The sequence below is a fragment of the Podarcis erhardii genome (assembly GCF_964252035.2).
Source record: "Podarcis erhardii genome assembly, chromosome: Z".
NCBI classification, from domain to species: Eukaryota; Metazoa; Chordata; class Lepidosauria; order Squamata; family Lacertidae; genus Podarcis; species Podarcis erhardii.
The window spans coordinates 47,258,552-47,279,389 of record NC_138504.1 but is presented as its reverse complement, the minus strand read 5'-3'; the positions used below and the strand labels follow the sequence as shown (position 1 = coordinate 47,279,389).

Sequence of the window (20,838 nt, the reverse complement as noted above, 5' to 3'; positions counted from 1 at the left end):
CAGAGTACTCGTCCTAAACTTGAGTCTTAGCTTCCAGGATTTCCAACACTTATTGCTAGCCATGAATAAAATTTGGAGTACTTTTCCTGTGAGAAAAAGCTAAAGCAGCCTTTTCTAATCTGATGCCTCCCATATGTTTTTGAATAAAACTCCCATCAGCCTCAGGCAACAATGGCTAGGGATGATAGCTGCAGCCAAATGTTTGGTCTAACTGGTGTTACAATACTTTTTTTTTCTAAACTAAAAAGCTCCAATCAGGCAAGGCAGTAGGAGTTACAAACTGTCAACACATAACGCTCTTTCAAACAAAGGTGCTAGCCCACCTCTGACTGGGCTGCAGTAATTATTTTTATTGTTAATTATTGTTAGTGACTATGTTATGTGTTTTTATATGTAAACTGCCCTGGGATCCTTGGATTAAGGATGGTATAGAAAGTCAATAAATAAATAAATACGGTGGTACCTCAGTTTTCAAACTTCTCCGTTAACGAACATTTCGGTTTTTGAATGCTGTAAATTCGGAAGCAAATACTTCGGTTTTCGAACACTTTTCGGAAGTCGAACACGCCATGCAGCTTCTGCTGAGTGCAAGATCCTGAATGCTATCTGTCACCTATTGAGTTTTCAGTTTTCGAACGTTTCAGAACTTGAATGGTCTTCTGGAACGGTCTATGTTCAAAAGCCAAGGTACCACTGTAAAAGAAACCTGACCAGCTTGTGTGACAGTTGATGACAAAAGCCTAGCCTGGTCCAATGCATAACCATCAAAGCTATTTTATTTTACAGCTGCATGTACACACACATAGCTAACTATTCCAGTTGTGTTGCTATGCATGTCTAAGGAAGTAGCCAAAGAGCGAGCATTTTAAATGTAATGGCAGACATGGGGAGTATTGCTACGGCTAAGAGAAAATACTGCTCATTATGTACTCTGTTCTTCCCTCCACTCCTAGGGACAGATTTCTCAAAAGAGTTCTTCAGAAAATTTCCTTCTTGAAGAGTAGGGAGAAAGAATTGTTATTTATTTATATATAGATAGAAAAAAACTCATTATTTATAGGATTTCTTTGCTTGCCTCAGAAGCTCAATGGAATAGACAAAATTTTACTGTACAGCATGGGGGTCAGTGTGCTGTGGACAGCTTATGCTGAAATATACCTCAAATCTGCATTTTTATGACAGCCAATTAGTTTTGAAAATGAATTTGACTGACTCCTTGACAATTAAAATGTTTGATGTTTTCTTTTGTTGCCATTATATGACAAAGCTAATGCTTACCTAAAATTCATGAAAATGGTCTTTCTTAACACAATAAACGAAAACAAAAAAGTTTCTCTTTTATATAAAATCTATTTTCCCAATTTTGAAAGTCCAATGTTAAATTACACATTTGTCACATATGCTCTATGCAGGCCACATCTAGAAACGGTGCACACATTTTAAAAAACAAAAAGCAAGAGGAGAAATAATCCAGAATAGGTTTTCAGCCAAAAAAAAAGGCAGGCACTGAATCAGTTTGCAGACACTGTCAAATACAAAGAAATACCCTGCTCGTTCTCTTGATCAAGTCTGTGCCTGGAAGGCTTCACTTCATTGCATGATGCCATCTTGTCCATTTTATTTCACTGAATGATGCCATTTTGTCCATTTTATTTCATTGATGCCATCTTGTCCATTTTATTTCATTGAATGATGCCATCTTGTCCATTTTGGGCTGCTCTGCTGGGGTCTGAGGCCACTTAAGGAGCAGGAGCATTGCTCTGTAGAAACCGGCGGAAGTCCTTAATCATGGGGCGAAGGATCTGCACAAGAGCATTCAGAGCAGCCTGCATCCCTTCCATGGCCTGGGCTTGGCGCTCCTGTGCACATGCCTGTACTTCCTGAGAGCGGCGGATCATCTGCAGGAGGTCATTTTGCTGCTCGATGTTCTGGGCCATCTCTTTCATGTGGAGATTGGTCACTCGCTGCTCCTGCAGGAGCTTGGCTGAGTTCAGGGCAATGCGGCTCTTCAGTTCCTGAGGCTTCACAGAGACTTCTGCTTGTTGAGCCATCATCTCTAAGGGGGCCTCGGCAGTGACTGTGGTCGGAGCTTCTGTTGTGCAGTACTCCACAACACCATCCTCCAAACTATGGTATGTTGTCTCAGCTGGAACTAAGAAGAAGAGGAAGGAAATTTTATTTAAGCTACAATATTTATACGTTTAGATGATATTTTAATATTTTTTCTATATAGAAAGTTACATTTGTTACTCAACAATTATATTCCAATTCAACAAAACTAGTGACTTTCCACTCAACAGAACCAAAGTTTATAACCCAAATTACATATACAGTGGTACCTCTGGTTACGTACTTAATTCGTTCTGGAGGTCCGTTCTTAACCTGAAACTGTTCTTAACCTGAAGCACCACTTTAGCTAATGGGACCTCCTGCTGCTGCTGCGCTGCTGCTGCGCAATGTCTGTTCTCATCCTGAAGCAAAGTTCTTAACCCGAGGTACTATTTCTGGGTTAGTGGAGTCTGTAACCTGAAACGTATGTAACCCGAGGTACCACTGTAATTGCTTTTTAAGGTTCCATCATCTAATTTCATCCCTCTCCAACATGTTTCTTAATATATTCTGCTGCTTTTTTACACTTCAAACTTCGCTGTGGTCTTCACATAGCAGTTTACATAGTAAAAACTGGAACAATTAAAGCATCCTGAAAAAAATCCTGAAGTTTTCACAAGGATTTTATCTGTACTCTTTTGGAGGGATTGAACAGAGAAGAACAAGGTAAGAGGGAAAGAAAATGCCAAAAAAACCCAGTAACAATAGCACAAAAACAAAATGGTTTTGACAAGGCACTGTGGGTGATAACACAAAACAGCCTGGCAATGGTAAGAAAGATGTGGTGTGAGAAAAATTCATAATCTTGACTCAAACCACAAATGAGAAGATTGAGGGTTATAATCCAAAATTAGTTCTACTTACAGTTGCAAACAAAATTATCCAGCCCCCATTGCAAAGCAAGCATATCAAAATTTACAGACTTTCAGCTGTTTGCAATGAGAAAATCAAATGAAAGCAATTGAATTAGCTCAACCCAATGGATGCTTCAAGTGGAGGCTTATTATCCATTACAGAATTTTCATTATTAACCATCAAATTTCTATACTTCCCTTCATTTGATGATCACAGGTCAGCGTACAATCTAAGAAATCAAATAACTTTATTTCACAATGTTTCAGTTAAGCATTGTGTATAACATGGGGAAGGAAGAAACAAGACACTCACTCTGAGTAAGGGTGACTGTTGTGGCTGCAGCAGTAATAGGTATCTCTGATCCATCTGAAGTGCAGTCTCCAGCAGGCAGGCTAATAATGGTGGCTTCCCCCAGCAAGTTACAGATGCGCTGCTGCATGGGAGTTAGAATAACTGGAGCAGCTGTGACTCCTAATGGATCTTCAGCATCTTGGCCCTCAACACCTCCATCCTGGCCATCGCCACCTCCTTCCATTGCAGCCCGGACCTGTGCCACCTTGCGTCGCACCTCCGTCTTGAGATCAGACCATTTTTTCTTGACTTCAGGCAGCTCCCGGCGGCAGGTAGCAACAGCATTAACACGGCGTAGGATGTTGTGCCAAGCAGCAGCCTTAGCAGCCAGTGGTACGCCAGCATTGAAGTGGTTGATCAGTAGGTGTTTGCTCCGCTCAAGCTCCTCCACAATTATCTCCACTTCTCGCTCCGAGAAGTTCATTTTCCGCTTTTTAGCCGGCGGAGCCGGAGGGGATGCCATTGCCATGGAATGTTCAAGTCCCAAAGCAAACTGGGTGCTGTGGGCCTTGGTGAAGTCCAGAGACAAAACGGGATATCAGGATGCCTGGGAAGGTTGAAATGCAGCTGCCAAGGACACAGATCTGGCTGCAGTAAACAACTAAACTCTAGAAAAAGTTGAGAAGCAAGGTTATTCCTTGTGACCAAAGTGGTTAATGTAATAAAAACCTCTATAACCAGTTTACATGAAAATAATAAAAAACATTCAATAAAATTTCCTAAAACCTTGATGTAATGAGATCGAAACAAAATACAACTCTTTAATACGAATAAAACTTAGTACACACACAACCAGTCAAAGGTACCAAGAAAGCTGGGGTAACCCTGGAAATTACTGAGAAGCACTTAAAGGTCATTGATCATCTCTCCACAATTTTCTTGAGGGAGGGCATTCTAGAAGGTGTGTGCTGTCACCAAATAGGTGTCCTTTTGCATTGTTACCAAATACAATCCAGCAGAGGACACCCAGCAGGGTCTCCCTGAAGGACTAAAGTTTGGCTTTTTCTGTACCAGGAGGCAGCATTATCTTCAAGAGATGCACTTATAAATTATCAGTATGTTCAAAGCCATAAATTGCAAAGACTGGGCAGGAAGATGTTACTACATCTTGGTCAATGGCAAGCAGTTGATTTTTAGATTTATATGGCAACTTTTGGAAGATCCGTTTCAAAAGGGTTTTTCTGGGGAGAGGGATTTCTGGTCTAAAATACAGAAAGCAAGTGGGAACAGTATGCATTATTGGTTTTGAAGAGCAAAGCGTTCTGTATGCACGATGATGGCGTGGTGGCTTAACTATTTAAAAATGGCAGGAGGCAGATGAAAGAGATATGTGTGACTGTGTTATTAAGATTCTGATTTTATGCACACATATATGGGAAGTTCCACTGAGTACAATAGGACTAACTTCTGGGTAAGTAAGATTGGGATGGTGCAGTCCTGAAATTAAGGCTGCAGTTCTAGACTCACCCTGCAGTAAGCCCCACTGAAATAAATAGGGCTTACCTCTGAGTGGACATTAATGGTATTGTACCATTAAAAAAATTAGTAATTTTTACGGTCAATGGTGCTAATCAAGATAATTACAAAAAAGGAGTTTCCTACCACAAGAGAATATTTTGGAACAGAGAAAGCACCTACCGCTATGTTAGGAAAGGAGTGAAAACTGAAATTTCATTACATCGCAAAGTGTAATTTCAGTAAATTTTCTGAGTGGGTAGGGAATAAAGAAAAACTGAAATATGATGCATGCGCGTAACTCACAACTTGCAAGTATTTAACTTACGCATATTCAGCTGTACACACTTGGCAGTTATTATTATTTTTTAAAAGGGTGGGAGTCCAGTAAAAGAACATTTGGCAATCCTACCTGCCATTGCACCCAATGTGTTTTGGCTATACACTATTTTGGCTTTATGTGCTATCCCTCTGGATTGTAACCTCCAGCATAAGCAGAGACCTGCCTGTATTCCTTAAATTTATGGGAGCAGAAGAGGAAGGGGGGAAACAAATAACAGTTTCCGAGGAAGGGGGGGGGAATCAAATCCAGGGGCTGTATCCAACTACGCCTTGCCTGTGCCCATTGATTTCAATGGGGCTACTCCACGCTTGACCTGTACTGGACACCCAAGAGTATACTGGGCCGGAGGAACGAAAACATACTGTTTTAAAATGCCAGTGTGATTTATTGAGGGAAGGGAGAAGAAAAATAACTAGTTTTAAATTTAAGAGGGAGAAGAAAAAAAGGATGACTATGGGGGTGGGGGAGAGAAAAAGGAAGAGGGTAAATTAAACATGATTTCTTTGAAAGTTTGTGGTTTCCGAGGAGAGGAGGGAGGAAGAATGATATGAAACTTCCAACCTTCAAGATATGTGCGGGCGGGTGTGAGCCACACTGCGATCTTTGGGTGAAGGGTTTAATAAATAATTTAACAAATAAATAATAATTAAATATTTCTAATGGAGAATGAGGGGGGAGAATCCCCTGATGGATGGCAATATGTCAGGGATGCTTTAGTCGAGATTCCTGTATCGCAGCGGGCTGGACTAGATGACCCCTGGGATCCCTCCCAACTCTACGATGCTATGATTCCGTGGCCGGGAGTTTGCTGAGGTAAACCCAGCACAGGATAAAGGAGAAGATGGGCGTGAGGGGAAGGTTGAGGGAGGCGGCGGCAAAGAGCGCCAGAGGGCGCTGAGGGGAACCCAGGAAAGGCCCAACGCCTAGAAGGAGGGTGGGGACCCGGGATAACTGCCCCGCCGGCCTCAGGCGAGGCTGGAGCCCTAAGTGCCCTCAGGGGAGCCCCTTCCTCGCTCCCCATTTATATTTCCCAAAATAATAAATACTTTTTTAAAAAAACACACAAAAATAATAATACGCAAATTGCGTACCCCAACTACCGGTCGAATCCCACACCAAAGAGGGCCTCTAGTCTGCGGCAGTGGCGTAATGGCTTCCAGAATCAGCGTCTCTTGTCTCTCCACTTTTATTGGACTGTCCTCCTGCCTTTCACGACCCGGTGTCCACCCCCACCCGCAACGCTTCGCTACTATTGGCTCGCTTTGGATTTGCGCCAAAGACCGCTATCCCTCGTCTAGCTGTTTGCCCCGCCTTATTAGACGTAGGGCAGCACTTACTGGTTGCGTATTGGGTAACAGTCATGTCCATCATATGCAAATTACACTTCTCCACACCGCTCCGCCACAGTCTTGCCTATCATATTTGAAGTTCCGCCTCCTGCCTTTTTTTTGCCTCGACGCCCACTACTAGCTGTCCGTATGCAGTTACATTGGCCAATAGGCCATCCCCCTCCTTACCCAAATCTCTTTGTCCAATCGCTGCACGCCATCTTGCCAATCCTTCATTTTCATTGGCTGAGAGGCTTTCGCGCCGTCCTGGCCTTCTCATCAGAAAGCGTACGAAATGTGTATATGTAGTACTTTACCGGTACTCGTGCCTGTCAAGAAAGCCAGCGAAACACAGGGTTTGGTGGGTGGAAAGAGGCGGATGGGGGGGGGAAGGACGCCCGAGTCACGTGTCGCCCGGCGCCCTGTCCTTTTGCGTCCCCGCCTTCTTTGGCTTCATAGGACCTTCCATGCCCCCTTTTGATTGGTTAATAGCGGGCGTCGCGAGCCCCTTCCCTTCCCCCCCTTTTTTTTGCCGGCGGTTCGGGTGACGACACGCTGATCTGGCCAACCAGGTGACTCGGTTCCGTTACGTTGACGCAATCAGCCAATCAGCGAGCCGCGCGCGCAGGCCGGGTGGGTAAAAGAGAAAGAGGCCGGCTCCTTTGAAGCAGGCGCGGCGCCATTTCCCGGCGAGCCGCCGCGAGGGTGGGGGTGCGCGTGCGTGGCGGCTGAGGTAACTGGGCATGCCGGCTAGCGCGCGGCGCTCGCTGGCTTCCCCGGTGGTGAACGGCGTCCTCTGCCAGTGCGGCGCCGCCGCCGCCACGGCGACCCCCTTGAGCGCGGCGGTGGCGGGGGGCCCCGCCATACCGGCCCTTGATGGAAGCGGCGGCTCGTCCCCTCCTGCTTCTTTCGCTTCGCCCCCGGAGCAGGAGCGGCGCCTGCGGAGCCTCTTCCTCCAGCTGGACGTGAACCGCGACGGCGCGCTCTGCGTCCACGACTTGTTAATCGGCCTGCAGCGCCTCGGGCTTCAGCGCTCCGAGAGGGATGTGTGGGTAAGCCCTTCCGCAATTCCTCCGCCAGACCTGCTTCTTTCACCCACCGCTGCGTAGCACCTCTTCTCGAAGGGCCCGTGTCCCTCTTCCCGCCCCTTGTCGTGTTACGATGCAGCTGCTGTCGATGCTAAATCATTTGGGGGGAAAGGCTAATTTGTTGCAAACCTTAATTTAAAATAATAATAATAATAATAATAATAATAACAACAACAACAACAACAACAATAATAATTATTAATAATAATAATTAATAATTAATAATTAATAATTTATTATTTGTACCCCGCCCATCTGGCTGGGTTTCCCCAGCCATTCTGGGCTGCTTCCACAAAGACCAAAAATACACTAAGATGTCACACATTAAAAACTTCCCTGAACATATAAAAGATAATACGGGACCGCCTCTCCTGGTATGCCTCGCGGAGTACCTTAAGGTCCACAAATGACAACACTTTGGAGGTCCCAGGTCGCAAGGTGGTTAGATTGGTCTCAACTAGGGCCAGGGCCTTTTCAGTACTGGCCCCGACTTGGTGGAACGCTCTCTCCCAAGAGACCAGGGCCCTGTGGGACTTGACATCTTTCCGCAGGGCTTGCAAGACAGAGTTGTTCCGCCTGGTCTTTGGTTTGGACTCAGTCTGACCCTTATGTTTCCCTCCCCTTATGGTCTTGATTTATCGGCTACTTTTAAAATGAGGCTGCATTTGAAATTGCATTTTAACCTATATTTTAAATTGGTCCCCCCCATTATGTTTTTACTGTAATTTTACTGGTGTTAGCCGTCTTGATCTCAGTTGGCTCCCAGTACGTTTCCTAAACAGCCTCGACCCAATACAGTGGAACCTCATGTTACGGATGGGATCCGTTCCGGAGGCCCATCTGTAACAAAGAACTGACGCAAACCAAAGTGCCGTGTCTCCACGCGGCACGATTTAGCATTTCTGCACATGCGCGAGTAACTTCCGGGTTGCCGCGGGACGCAACATGAAAACACGTATCCTGGAGCGGACGCAACATGAGGTATGACTGTATACCTAAAGGAGCATCTCCACCCCCATTGTTCAGCCCAGATACTGAGGTCCTGCTCCGAAGGCCTTCTGGCAGTTCCCTTACAGCAAGTAGTTCCTTTACAGCGAGAAGTGAGGTTACAGGGAACCAGGCAGAGGGCCTTCTTGGTAGTGGCGCGCGCCCTGTGGAATGGCCTCCCATCAGATAGATATCAAGGAAATAAGCAACCATCTGACTGAAATTGCAGTTTTTAATTAGTCTTTATCATGTTACGGTACAAGTGATACAAGAACAGTAAGATGAGCCTGCTGGATGAGACCAGAATCTAGTTCAGCATCTTGTTCTCACATTGACTGATGTGCTTGTAGGAAGCCTGCAAGATGTGCAAACAGCTCTCTGCCCACCTGCAATCCCCAGCAACTGGCAACTGGTCCCAGCAACCACTGATAGTCTTGTACTCCATGAATTTGTCCAATCCTCTTTAAAAGCTGTTCAAATTGGATGAGAGATGTAAAAAACAAACACCAATGTATGTGTAAAGTATATAGCTTTATCTACTTGTTCTAGGTGTTAATTTATAATAACCTGATTCCCACAGCAGCATGCGTATCATATCATTAGTGTAGAATCATAGTGGCATGGTTAGAGTTGAGTTATAATGCCTTCAGCTTTTAACTGAGTTAGTATTAAGAACGCTTGAAATATGCATATGAAGCCAGTGTTCACTGCTTTTTCTTCCCTTCATCCAGGTAGCTGCACATTTCTGAAGGTTGCTGTATTTATAATTCATAATTTGTAAATCTGTCAGTTGCAGCTGATAGTGGATGGACTGCTGCCTGCCACTTCATATACGGATGCTCATTTTTAGATGATAATATATGGTAGGACAATGATGTTTTCCTAGTACAGTATATCTTTAATGAAGCTATAGCAACTTTCTCAACTTTTTAAGTTGGCGGAATTCATTCTTTTGCAGCAGAATACAGCAGATGGAGACAATATTCCAACATCATGTAGTGGTGGTGGTAGGAAGCCTATGGCAGTGATGTGTAGAAGCATTAATAAGCATTTCCTTGTTTTCACTTCTGAAATGGTGTGAGGGGCTATGGCTTTTTTGTTTTTGTTTTGTTTTTGTTTTGTTTTTACTGGGGTGACTAAACCCTGGGTGACCAATACAATCATGCTATTACCATATTATGGTCATTGGTCATAGCAGTCATTTCTATAGTCAATTGCTTCCCTACAACATTTCATAGAAGATTGTTTACTTGTAGTGAGCAAATACTGTTTCAAGTTGCTGAAGGTTCTTCTTTGCCTGCTGAACCCAATATACCATACATTTACCCTCCTATAGCCTGTCCTGAGCTGGCTTCCAAAGCAGGCACATTCATAAACTTAATACAGCATGTGTGCGTTGTGAAACTTAACAGTTATGCTTACTCCCAGCACAGAAGAGAATTTGTGCTCTGGCATTTTACATCCATGTGCATGTATTTGCCATACATTCTTGTCTCATTCAAATTTATAGGATTCTGGGAGAATCATTACCTGTGTGCATGATTTAACTTTTCTTTTCTCCTAAGCCACCTCAATTTACACTCCAACTTCAATCACAGCTTTGTAGTACACCCCTATGAACAGGTCAATGCTACAAACTGACATAAGAATGCTAGGAGCCATGTGGCTCTATGGACCTCGGTTGTGGGTGCCAAAACAAAATGTCTAGGCGCCCTTCTTTTTGTTCTCCTTAACTTCCTGTATTTAGTGTGTAACTAAAAACTGGCATGTTCTCATATGCAAAATAAAGGCGGGGCGGGCAGTGGAAATCTGGTTCCTTGGCTAAATTGTTAGTTTGTGCTCCAGCTAGTCTTGACCACTGCAACATGCTTTTTCCTGGCCATTCTTTGTCACATCTCTGCTGTCACATCCTCCCCAGAATTCTGCTACCACCAAAATAATATCTCTTCAACACCTACTTGCTCTGCATCCTACATATTCAATATGAATTTATATGTAAAGCTCTGCATTTAGTCCCATCCTATTTTTCTTAGTTCTCACTTCCCAACTGACACAGAGCCCAAGTACATGTATTTGCATTTGTGTATAATTCACTATTGCTTATTTTTTTAAATATAGATTGTAAGCACCTCAGGGCAGGGGCCTGTATATTTGGTTTAGTTACTCTGTAAAGTGCCATGTACACTAATGGTGCTATATATAAAAATAATAGTACATCCCATTGGATGGCTGCAAGCTTTTCATGATTATCAATCATATGTATGTTTGGGCTAATACTATCTAAAATGGAAGCAGTCTGTTTCTCTTTCTGACAACACATATCTGGATTTAGCAATGATGACTTCCAGGTGAGGATGTTTCTCAGGCAGACTTGATGCAGCAAGTTACAGTTGTCACCATTTATGGCAGGTCTGAGAAACCTTCATCCCTTCAGATGCTGCTGGAGCTGATGGGAGCTGTAGTTCAGCAAGCATGGTCAGTGGTCTGGGATAATAGGAGCTACGGTTCTGCAACACCTGAACGGCCAGAGGTTCTCCACTGGGGGGTAATTGCATGTGCAGCCTTCTTCCTACTCCATCATTTTTAGTTCCAGGGCTTAAGATGAATGTAATGTTATGGAATTCAGATTGTAATACAATAAAATGCAATATATAAGAAACAAAAGAAGCAATTAGGGCACAATTTAGGAAAAAAGGTTGTTTTCAATCCTGATCTGAATCTGCCTGTTACTCAGAAGTAAATCACAACCAAGTTCAATGGGGCTTTTCTCCTCCCCCTCCCCCTTTTAAACCCATGTATGATGTGCTTTTAATTTGAAATATACTTGCCAGTTTTGATGGTTTAAATAGTGCATGTTAAAGTGTTATCTACCTCAGACTCTCACAGTGATGGCTTAAAATCAAAACAAATTTTGGAGTGGGTTCATTGAAGGACACTTAAGTCCTAGGTTTGCAAACTGGACACTCAAGGTAGTGTCTCTGCCATCAGTTGTATAGGGCTTTAATATGTATTAGTTGCGGTGCCAAAATGATAAATTTATATGAAGGAAAGGACGATCTTTTTCTGCCTCCCTACTTTCAGCCACTCTATGAAGAATGAAGAAGAGATCCTCTTAAGAATATTAGGGGGGCAGGCAGGGGAAGCATGACTTTTTTTTTTGCAGTCTTCAGATGAGGACTAGACCATGTGAAAAATGAACATAAGATTTGTAGTTGGAGTTCATTCAATTTCAGCTTCGTATTCTTGTTATTAAAAAGAGCACCTAGACTTTCCATTGTTGCACCCATAACCTAGGTTTAAAGTGCCATTCATCTCCTAGGTTTCGTGTTTCAGTTTCTAACACTGGACGTTCCTTTTAATTTCCAGAATTTGAGAATCTCTTAAAACATTGAAGTATTAATGTAAGCACCACCCTCCCCCTCCCTTGATGGGTGCCTTCTCTTTTAAGGGGTGTTTTCTTGTGCAAATACAGTCAATGGGACTCTAATATTAGGAGATTCATCACAATAAAACAAGCAGATGTCAGATTTCTAAAGTGGGCTTACATATGCTAAGTCTTAAAATACTAAAATATTTCTCCTAAACAATGGGGGTTGGGGGAAGGAAGCAGGTTCCCAACCTCTCCAAAGCAGCTTTCCAGGACCTCATTTGTCAAAACAACAAAGCAACCTCCCCACTCTTCCTTGATTCTCTCCCCCTCCTCTCCCAAAGCAAGGCTCATTTTACTTAAAAGTACACCCATACAGCGCCTCTTCTCTTCTGAAATAAGGTGGGAAAGAATCCACCCCTCTTCTGTCGAGGAACCGAAAGTGAGGTGCCTCCTTAACAGTGGAGCAAACAGAGAGGCAGAGGAAGAGATGGGTGTGGGTGGTCTGAACTGGAAATCTGAACCTAGTTGCTAGATGGTGCTCTGGAGTCGCAAGAAAAAGACTGGTGATGGGTTAATTTCGAACTGAGTAAGGTAGCAACTGCACTCCTGAAAAATTATTGGATGATATGGCCAGCCAGTTTTATTTAAGAACACAAGGGCAAGGAGCTATTATGATGGCACAAACCAGTCAAGAAGAAGCAACAGATGTGAGGATTCGAGAGCTTTTTGTGGTGGGGGTGGGAGGGAGAGGAGGACTGCTTTGCCACACTGGTGGGTGCGAAGGGTTTGAGTGAATGCTTCATCCTGCAAGGGTATGCCAGCTAGTGGGACAGTTTCTGGTCGATAGATAGGGAGCAGGCAGTACTCGATTGAAGCCACTGAGTAAAAGTGTCATAGGAGCATAGAGCCATTATGATTAAATGAAATTTGTTCACGAGAACTACTGGATGGAAAGGGGTTTTTTTTGGGGGGGTTATCCTATTCTGCTTAGAATATACTCAATTTTAAACGGTTGGACATTTTCCTGCCCCACATCATTCAGGAAGGAAAAATTGTTTGATTGATATGAGATGTCAATGCTAGATTAAAAGAAAACATATTCCGACATAGGTAGCTTGCTTGTTTTTTAATTACTTTGACTGACACCTATCCTTTTCCAACTCAAATTAACAATAAATCTGAAATTGCATGACCAAACCCCTAAATGTTAATTACAGGGGGCACGCTAACAATTAATTTTTAATTTTTATATTTAAATCCTTGTTATATTCATATTGTCTCTTGTATTTTTGATATTTTTTATGATCTATGATATTGTGTGTGTTGACGCTGGTCTGTGACCGTATTAATAAATCCAGTTACAGATAGGTAGCCGTGTTGGTCTGCCATGGTCAAAACAAAATAAAAAAATTCCTTCCAGTAGCACCTTAAAGACCAACTGAGTTAGTTCTAGGTATGAGCTTTCGTGTGCATGCACACTTCTTCAGATACATGCACACGAAAGCTCATACCTAGAACTAACTCAGTTGGTCTTTAAGGTGCTACTGGAAGGAATTTTTTTATTTCGTATTAATAAATTCATTCATTCATTCAATTGCATGTTGGAATAGCTAGACGTAGGAAGGGGTTAATTTCCTTCATGAACATAAATTGCCCCATGGGTGAGGTAATCTGCAAGGCACAATGAGCCTGTTGCTGTGGTAATGGCTGAGCCATGACCATGTGATTAATGTATGTCAGCTAGTTCCGTGTGTTGTGTCTTGGTTATTTGGTGGAACGGTAATGCATTGTATATGTCTCTCTGAAAAGCCTGCTACCAGCTGCAACTCATCATTCTGTGTGCAGTGGACGCTCGGGTTGCGAACGTGATCCGTGCAGTAGGCACGTTCGCAACCTGCAGCGCTGCACATGCACAGGTCACGATTTGGCGCTTATGCTCATGCGCAAAGCACAATTTAGTGGTTCTGAGCTAGTGCCAAAACCTGGAAGTATCCCATTCCAGTACTTCCGGGTTCAATGTGGTGCGCAACCCGAAAACGCGCAACCTTAATCGTCTGTAACCCGAGGTATGACTGTATAACTTTGTCCAGAGCTGTTTGCTGAGCCTCTTTCTTCTACAACAGCAAAATATTTGGGCATTACTCTAACTGATACTGCAAGCAAGATCCTCAATTCCACTGTGTGTGCATCTTATATCAGATTCCCAACATTGCATTCTAAAAGTTTGCATTTGCTGTTGAATGTAGTGATGGGTATATACGGTAATTTTGGAGAACTTGTAAAAAATATAATGCCTGAAACATTTGAAAGCCTTATTTCTCAAAAATGATGCTTTAGCTGATTCACAATATGAATAATATTTAGATTGGCTAGAATATTTAGATTTGTAACTTTTGTTTCAAATACAGTGGACGCTTGGGTTACGTTACCTTTGGGTAATGTAACTTTCGGGTTGCGAATGCGGCAAACCTGGAAGTGGGTTTGCCGCATGTGCAGAAGCGCCTTTGCGCGCCTCACACATGCACAGAAGCGCTCTACAGCGCCGCACACATGTGCAGAACAGGCACCTCCGGTTATGAAGATTTCGGGATATGGCTGGGCCTCTGGAATGGATCCCGTTTGTAACTGGATGTACCACTGTACTGCTTTTAAGTTTATTTTCACTGTGATCAAACAGTGATGCATGTAGTGTGGGAGAGGTTCAAAGGTAGCCTCAATACATGGAAATGCTCTTACATTTCTGCTATCTGTAAGCATGATGTGTGTCATAAACATTGTGACTGTCCACTAAATTTGTACCAGTTCTTCTCACTTTCACCCTTTTATTGGTATGACCTTCTTTCATCTGTCCTTGTTCAGAATCCTCATCTCTACTTTCATCTCTTTTCTCACAGACTGTGGCAACTCCTCTCTCACTTGTCTTCTCATGTATCGACTGTCTAGATTCCTGCTTGTGACCTCTACTACTTGACATCTTCACATGTTCCAAGAGCCACTCATTTGCACCACAAGCTGCAGTGTCTGGTGTCTGTTTGGAGTTCCTGTTCAAAACTTTGCAACTGTGTTCAGAACTGTCTTCAGTTGATTACAAGTTATCTCTTATAACTATCACTCTCGGACAGATTAACTGCATATATTCAGCCTTCATTCTTAAATTTATGGATAAATGCTTCTCTTCTCACTGGGTCTTACTGTGACATTTGAGATGCCATATAACAGACTACTGCACTACATAAATGGTTTGAATTGGGTAGGTGGGTGTGACCCACATCCATGGAAAAAATAATGAACTGCCTGGGATTATTATGAGAGAGTTGGATACCTTTCCAGCTGATATTTTTGACCTGGATCATATCAGTAGAAATAGCCTCAGTTGTCCATATATTTTGTCTAGTTGTGGTAGTTAGATGTTATTTGTGATCACCAAGCCTGCCTCTTCCCCCAAATCCTTTGTCACCTGCACCTCCAGCAATACCACATGCAACTTGTAAAATTGTAAGTGATGGTCTGGAAATTTGTACTGTGAAATAAATATCACTATATTCTGTTACCTATGTAAGTGACTTTAATGGGAAATCTCACCTAAATGTGATATGGCTGTTTTAATAGTCTTGTATAATTTTAGTTACAGATAGGTAGCCGTGTTGGTCTGCCATAGTCAAAACAAAAAAAATTCCTTCCAGTAGCACCTTAAAGACCAACTAAGTCAGTTCTTGGTATGAGCTTTCGTGTGCATGCACACTTCTTCAGATCTGAAGAAGTGTGCATGCACACGAAAGCTCATACCAAGAACTGACTTAGTTGGTCTTTAAGGTGCTACTGGAAGGAATTTTTTTTGTTTTGTATAATTTTGACACTACTTATTCAACCTGATATTGCATGTCAGGCTTAATTTCCTGTTGAGCAGGAAGCAGAGACTGTAATCAGTATGGAACATAGGACTGCTTTTCTATTACCTGAACATACTCTCCAGAGTTCTTCTCTGATTAGCCTAGCTCTCAGATATTGTCAACCTGTGTCTGCTCTGCACGGCTTCATACTGCAGATAGAGGTTTGAGTACCCAAGGTAGTGGTAAATAACTTGGGAGTGGTCCTCAATGTTATTTAATGGTGTTATTTATAGGAGGCATCACTTAAGTTGATGAACAGAAATGTAGTTAGGAAATGTAAGTGACCTGAAGTTCCACTGCAACATGCAAATCACCTTCTTGTGAACTGAGACCGGAAGCTCTTGTGCAGAATCACATGGCAGCTTATCTGCAGCCAGCAGTAGATCCTCTCCTTGGCACTTGGACTTGACACCCAATGAGTCATTGCAGAGTCATCTAGGGAGACAGGGCTGCTTTGGCTGCTGTTTCTCATATTGAATTACTTGAGAACAAATTGGAATTACCTAGTCAGCAGCCATTCTTTATCCTTTGCCGCTTGTTTTCTATGCTTCTAGCTTCTTCAGTTAAGACTGCTATCTTTTGAAAGTATGTTAAGGTTTTTTCATGACTCTGTACATTTAAACATTAAAATATTTTTTACAAAAACCTCCTGCCTGAATAATGTTACAGGAATTCTAAGGTCTCAAATATAGAATAAATGTTGATAATTGCACAAGATAAGCACACATACATAAGTATATAAACCACATGTCTAAAATAGTATAGGAGAGGAATCCAAAAGCCATTTTGGCTCTCCTGAAGACTCTAAATATTTCCCCTGCCTCCTGAATCCCCCTTGCCTGAGAACAGATAGCAATCAGGGGAACAGATAGCAATCAGGGGAAGTTCATGAAGGGATTCCTCTTCTATGAACCTTCTTTGTATCAATTGTCATATACTCTGCATTGAGGGATGTCTGACGGGCATCCTGATTGTCTTATCAAATGCTATTGTTTTGTGTAAATTGTGTCTGAAACTATGTAAAACTTGCTAAATCCTCAGGAATATCACACCTTGGCCTTCCTGAGCCACAGTAATCCCACTTTATGTGTGGTATAATTTCTAACTGTTTGTAGAGGGGATGTCCTGCTTTTCTACACCAAAATGCAAATCCTTAAAAGAGATTTTATTCTTGGTTCTGGGCCTCTTGCCTCCTTGCTGGGGGGGGGGGGACTCTGTTGCAACAGAAAAATCTTGCTTTCACTGCATCCTGCCTCCATCCATTCATCTCTGACCGATCATGGAAATAGAGGGCTCAGTCCCTTGGGGAGTTGGGCAGCAAAAGCCAATCACCCCTATTTTCCCTATATCAATATCAACAGTGCTCCAAGCAATTCTGAAAACATGATAATAGTGTGGGCCTTGGCAAGGAGTATAATCTCTGCCCCAGGCAGACAAGATGGATAGAAGAAAGGCCTGAGATTTGGAAGGCGTGTCTAGCGTTACAGTAAATGCTTCTTCCTGGAACTGTCAGTTGAAAAGGCTATGTAAGGCATTCAGTGAGTTTGTAGACAGTCACTCGTTCAGGTTGGGGATGTTTCCAGCTTTGATACCCTGGCCCTCTAATAGCAAATCCTATACATCTTTCATCAGAAGTAGGTCTCACTGAGTTGAGAAAATAGAGTTTGGTAGCTGGGCGGCACCCTCTCATGCTGGTCTCCCACCCATCCTTTATTTATCTCTCATGTCACTCCCTTGTATCACGTTGCTGTGGAAAGGGGAGCATCTGCCAAATGGATGATGAAGTGACTCCCTTGCCTTGGCATGACCCTCTACATAGGAGAAGTGTGTAGTGGGAGAGCTGGACACAGGGTTGTGTTTAGGTAATGGCTGTGTGCTCTCTTGTTCCTGTCAAGTGGGAACACCATGGTAACTGCACCTGGAGGAATTAATTTTGCTAGGAGGTTGATTTAGATCAGCTTTTCTCAAACTTGGGAAACAAGTCCTGTAATTGGACGACAACTCTCATCATCCCTAGCTAGCATGACCAGTGGTCAGGGACGATCAGAGTTATATTCCCACAGCAGCTGGGGACACAAGATTGAGAAACATTGCTTTAGATAAAGGGTTGTTGAAATTGAAGTTTGGTATGCCTTCCTGGTATGCTTTTGAATTATGGTCCTGGAGGAGACTCTTGAGAGTCCCATGGACTGCAAGAAGATCAAACCTCTCCATTCTGAAGGAAATCAGCCCTGAGTGCTCACTGGAAGGACAGATCCTGAAGCTGAGGCTCCAAGACTTTGGCCACCTCATGAGAAAAGACTCCCTGGAAAAGACCCTGATATTGGGAAAGATGGAGGGCACAAGGAGAAGGGGATGACAGAGGACGAGATGGTGGGACAGTGTTCTCAAAGCTACTAAAATGAATTTGACCAAACTGCGGGAGGCAGTGGAAGACAGGAGTGCCTGGAGTGCTCTGGTCCATGGGGTCACGAAGAGTCAGACATGACTAAACGACTAAACAACAAATGCCTTCCTAAATTCTCTGGGAAGCTGTACTAGTGAAAATTGCTTGATAACACTCTTGTTATCAAGTTGTTACCGCTTAAACATTCCTGTTGCTAAGACATACAAAAATATAATGGGACTTACTGTGTGGATGGTCTTAATGGTTTGGGAAACACTTGCTATTTCACCACGTGTCTGTACAGGAGTCAGGGTTTATCTCCTTCTGAACTACCAGCACTTTCCTGTCCTTGAAAGGTAATGTATCTCTTCCCTAAAAATGGAATTTCCCCCTATGATGCTAAGGTGTATAATGTAACAAGCTACATTCAAGCTAACAATATTCTTAGGATATCTGTGGCCTAAATTGCTGGCCAGCTTTTGTTAGCTGCACAAAAGTAATATTCTGTTAACCACCCTGAGACTCCCGGGTATAGGGAGGTATATAAATTCAGTAAATCGTCGCCGTCATCATCTACACTGCCACACTTAACTTCAAATATTTGAGCAAAGTCCTCTGTTTAATTCTGTGCTTTGGCTATCTGATACAAATCTGGATATGACAAATCACCTCTTTCCTTGTAGACTTGTCTTTCATACAGTCCAGAGTACAGCTGTTTGACATTCACAGTGGGGTGAGCTGTGTAGTCCCTACTGCTACTTAAATATATTTGGAGTTTTGCATTGCTCAATTTCAAAGGCTCAGTGCAAGTAAGTATGATGGGATTTAGTATGGAGCATCTTGCAGGCTTGCATGAGAAAACAAAATGAAGGGTTGCATCCATTCAAGAGTAGATGCATTAAAATGAATGAACATGAGTAACTTGCTTCTATTGATTTTGGTGCGTTTGCTCTCACCAAAGTTCATTGAGTAAAACACTCTAATATTTTTGTATATAAGTGAACTTAGCAAGAAAAATAAATAGAAAGCTATAGCACCCCTCTCAGCAGGATTGTACACACTTTTTCATGTAAATAACTATACTGTCATGCAAATATTACTTTAACCCCATCCTTCCTCCAAATAGTTCAAGGTGGCAAACATAGTTGCCACTCCCATTTTTATCATTGCAACAATCCTGTGTAGTAGGTTAGGCTGAGAGGGACTTACCCAAAGTTACCTAGTAAGCTTGTGACTCAGCTGGAATTTGATTTTTGTACTACCTGGTCCAAGCTCTAATCCATACATCACACTAGTTCTAGGTGTTCTGCAGCTATAGCTCTAAGAAAAAAGTAACTTCTCCACACATTATTTACATACTCTGCAAAAGTGCAGCAACTCTTAACCAAATCCTAAATGAAAAGCTGTGTTAGCAATTCTCGACTCCAAGGAACAAAACTGTTAAAATAGAGCCAGCTCCAGCCTTTCAACTTGAAATATGTTTGTGAAATGTGTGGCAAGCATAATAAGGGTGGCATTGCCCAATTTAGATGTTGAAACAATGCAAAGAGGTCATGTTAGGCTTCTGTAATTAGGCATAGAAACTCTCAATCATGACTCAGTCTGGTTTCTGCTTCCCTAGTGCCAGGGAGCAAGTCCATGTTTTGCTTTGCTTTAAACATCACATATAAAATGGGGATATGATTTGTAGAGCAAAAAAGGCTCATTCATGGGTGAGGAGTATAGAATGCTTTTCTCTGCACCCTTAGCTCAGTTCCCTGCCGTCTTCGTCCTGAGCACTGTTTTTCCTAGCCAGGATCTGGTACTAGAAGTGAGTTTAACTGTAGAAAGATCATTTGTAGGATCAGATGGCAGAAAGTGAACTATGGGCAGAAGAAGTATTGAGCATCTCCTTTAGGTACCTATGTTGTTGCTACATAAATTTGTCTTTACATTGAATACAGTGGTACCTCTGGTTGCGAACTGGATCTGTTCCGGAGCCCCGTTCGCAACCTGAAAGGAATGCAACCCGCATCTGCGCATGCACGGGTCGCGATTCGCTGCTTCTGCGCATGCGTGTGACGTCATTTTGCGCGTCTGCGCGAGCGGCGAAACCCGGAAGTAACCCTTTCCGGTACTTCCGGGTCGCTGCAAGACGCAACCTGAAAACGCACAACCTGAAGCAAACGTAACATGAGGTATGACTGTATCTAGTTTGGCCCTTATCCCCTTGACAAGTATTATCTAGCTTCCTGGGTTGTTGTTGTTTTTTAATTGTTACACTAAGGTAAGATATTGGGCATAAACATTGGGTGTAATCTGTCACAGTGTATTAATTAAACAGGTAGCAAAGTTGATATAATACGCTTTATGGGAGTTTCTAGCTTTTTGTTACATGAAGTCACCTTAGTTCCTACAAAGGCGCCTAAAGAACAGTGATTTAGCTGACGTAGAATGTAGGCATGGTTTGAAAAGGACAAGGAATTCCTTACTCTGTTCCCAAGATTCTTGTCTGGGTTATGACTCAGATGGTGGAACATCTTTTGAATGTGTTTTCTTCAGCTCTGCCTTTCCCTGTTTATAATGCTGCCCCCCTCAATTGTTAGCCAGGTCAAGCAACCTCATCTTTGAGGTTATAGTCAGCACTCTATGCAGAATTGTCTGCCTGTATGCAATAGACTGTCCAGTCACACGCTT

At 42.8% G+C, this 20,838-nt stretch overlaps 2 protein-coding genes and 1 long non-coding RNA gene across 8 annotated transcripts in view; 1 reads left to right on the top strand and 2 right to left on the bottom strand.

Moving 5' to 3' along the window:
• Positions 1-1,330: 1,330 nt before the first annotated feature.
• NAIF1 (nuclear apoptosis inducing factor 1) lies at positions 1,331-6,910 on the bottom strand. Of its 5 annotated transcripts, none has more exons than XM_081847778.1 (3): positions 6,631-6,910; positions 3,277-3,923; positions 1,331-2,152 (listed from the first exon to the last, which is right to left on the bottom strand). In XM_081847778.1, the coding sequence occupies exons 2-3, from the start codon at positions 3,782-3,784 to the stop codon at positions 1,740-1,742; spliced, it is 921 nt and encodes a 306-aa protein (XP_081703904.1). In that variant the 5' UTR covers positions 3,785-3,923; positions 6,631-6,910; the 3' UTR covers positions 1,331-1,739. The 5 variants fall into 5 exon arrangements, with proteins under 5 accessions (XP_081703904.1, XP_081703906.1, XP_081703903.1 ...); XM_081847780.1 differs by lacking the exon at positions 6,631-6,910 and adding an exon at positions 6,451-6,550; XM_081847777.1 differs by lacking the exon at positions 6,631-6,910 and adding an exon at positions 6,205-6,385.
• A 253-nt stretch (positions 6,911-7,163) lies between these two features.
• Positions 7,164-20,838, top strand: part of SLC25A25 (solute carrier family 25 member 25) — a 40,712-nt gene continuing 27,037 nt past the window's right edge. The window contains exon 1 of one of the 2 annotated variants that reach the window (XM_081847652.1): positions 7,164-7,493. In XM_081847652.1, coding sequence (XP_081703778.1) covers positions 7,185-7,493 — 309 coding nt within the window. In that variant the 5' untranslated portion in view covers positions 7,164-7,184. The remainder of the gene's footprint in view (positions 7,494-20,838) is intronic. The other variant, XM_081847653.1, reaches the window with a different exon arrangement.
• Positions 15,985-20,836, bottom strand: LOC309333872. Its single transcript, XR_014152738.1, has 2 exons — positions 20,634-20,836; positions 15,985-16,211 (listed from the first exon to the last, which is right to left on the bottom strand). It is a non-coding gene; the product is annotated as an uncharacterized lncRNA (long non-coding RNA).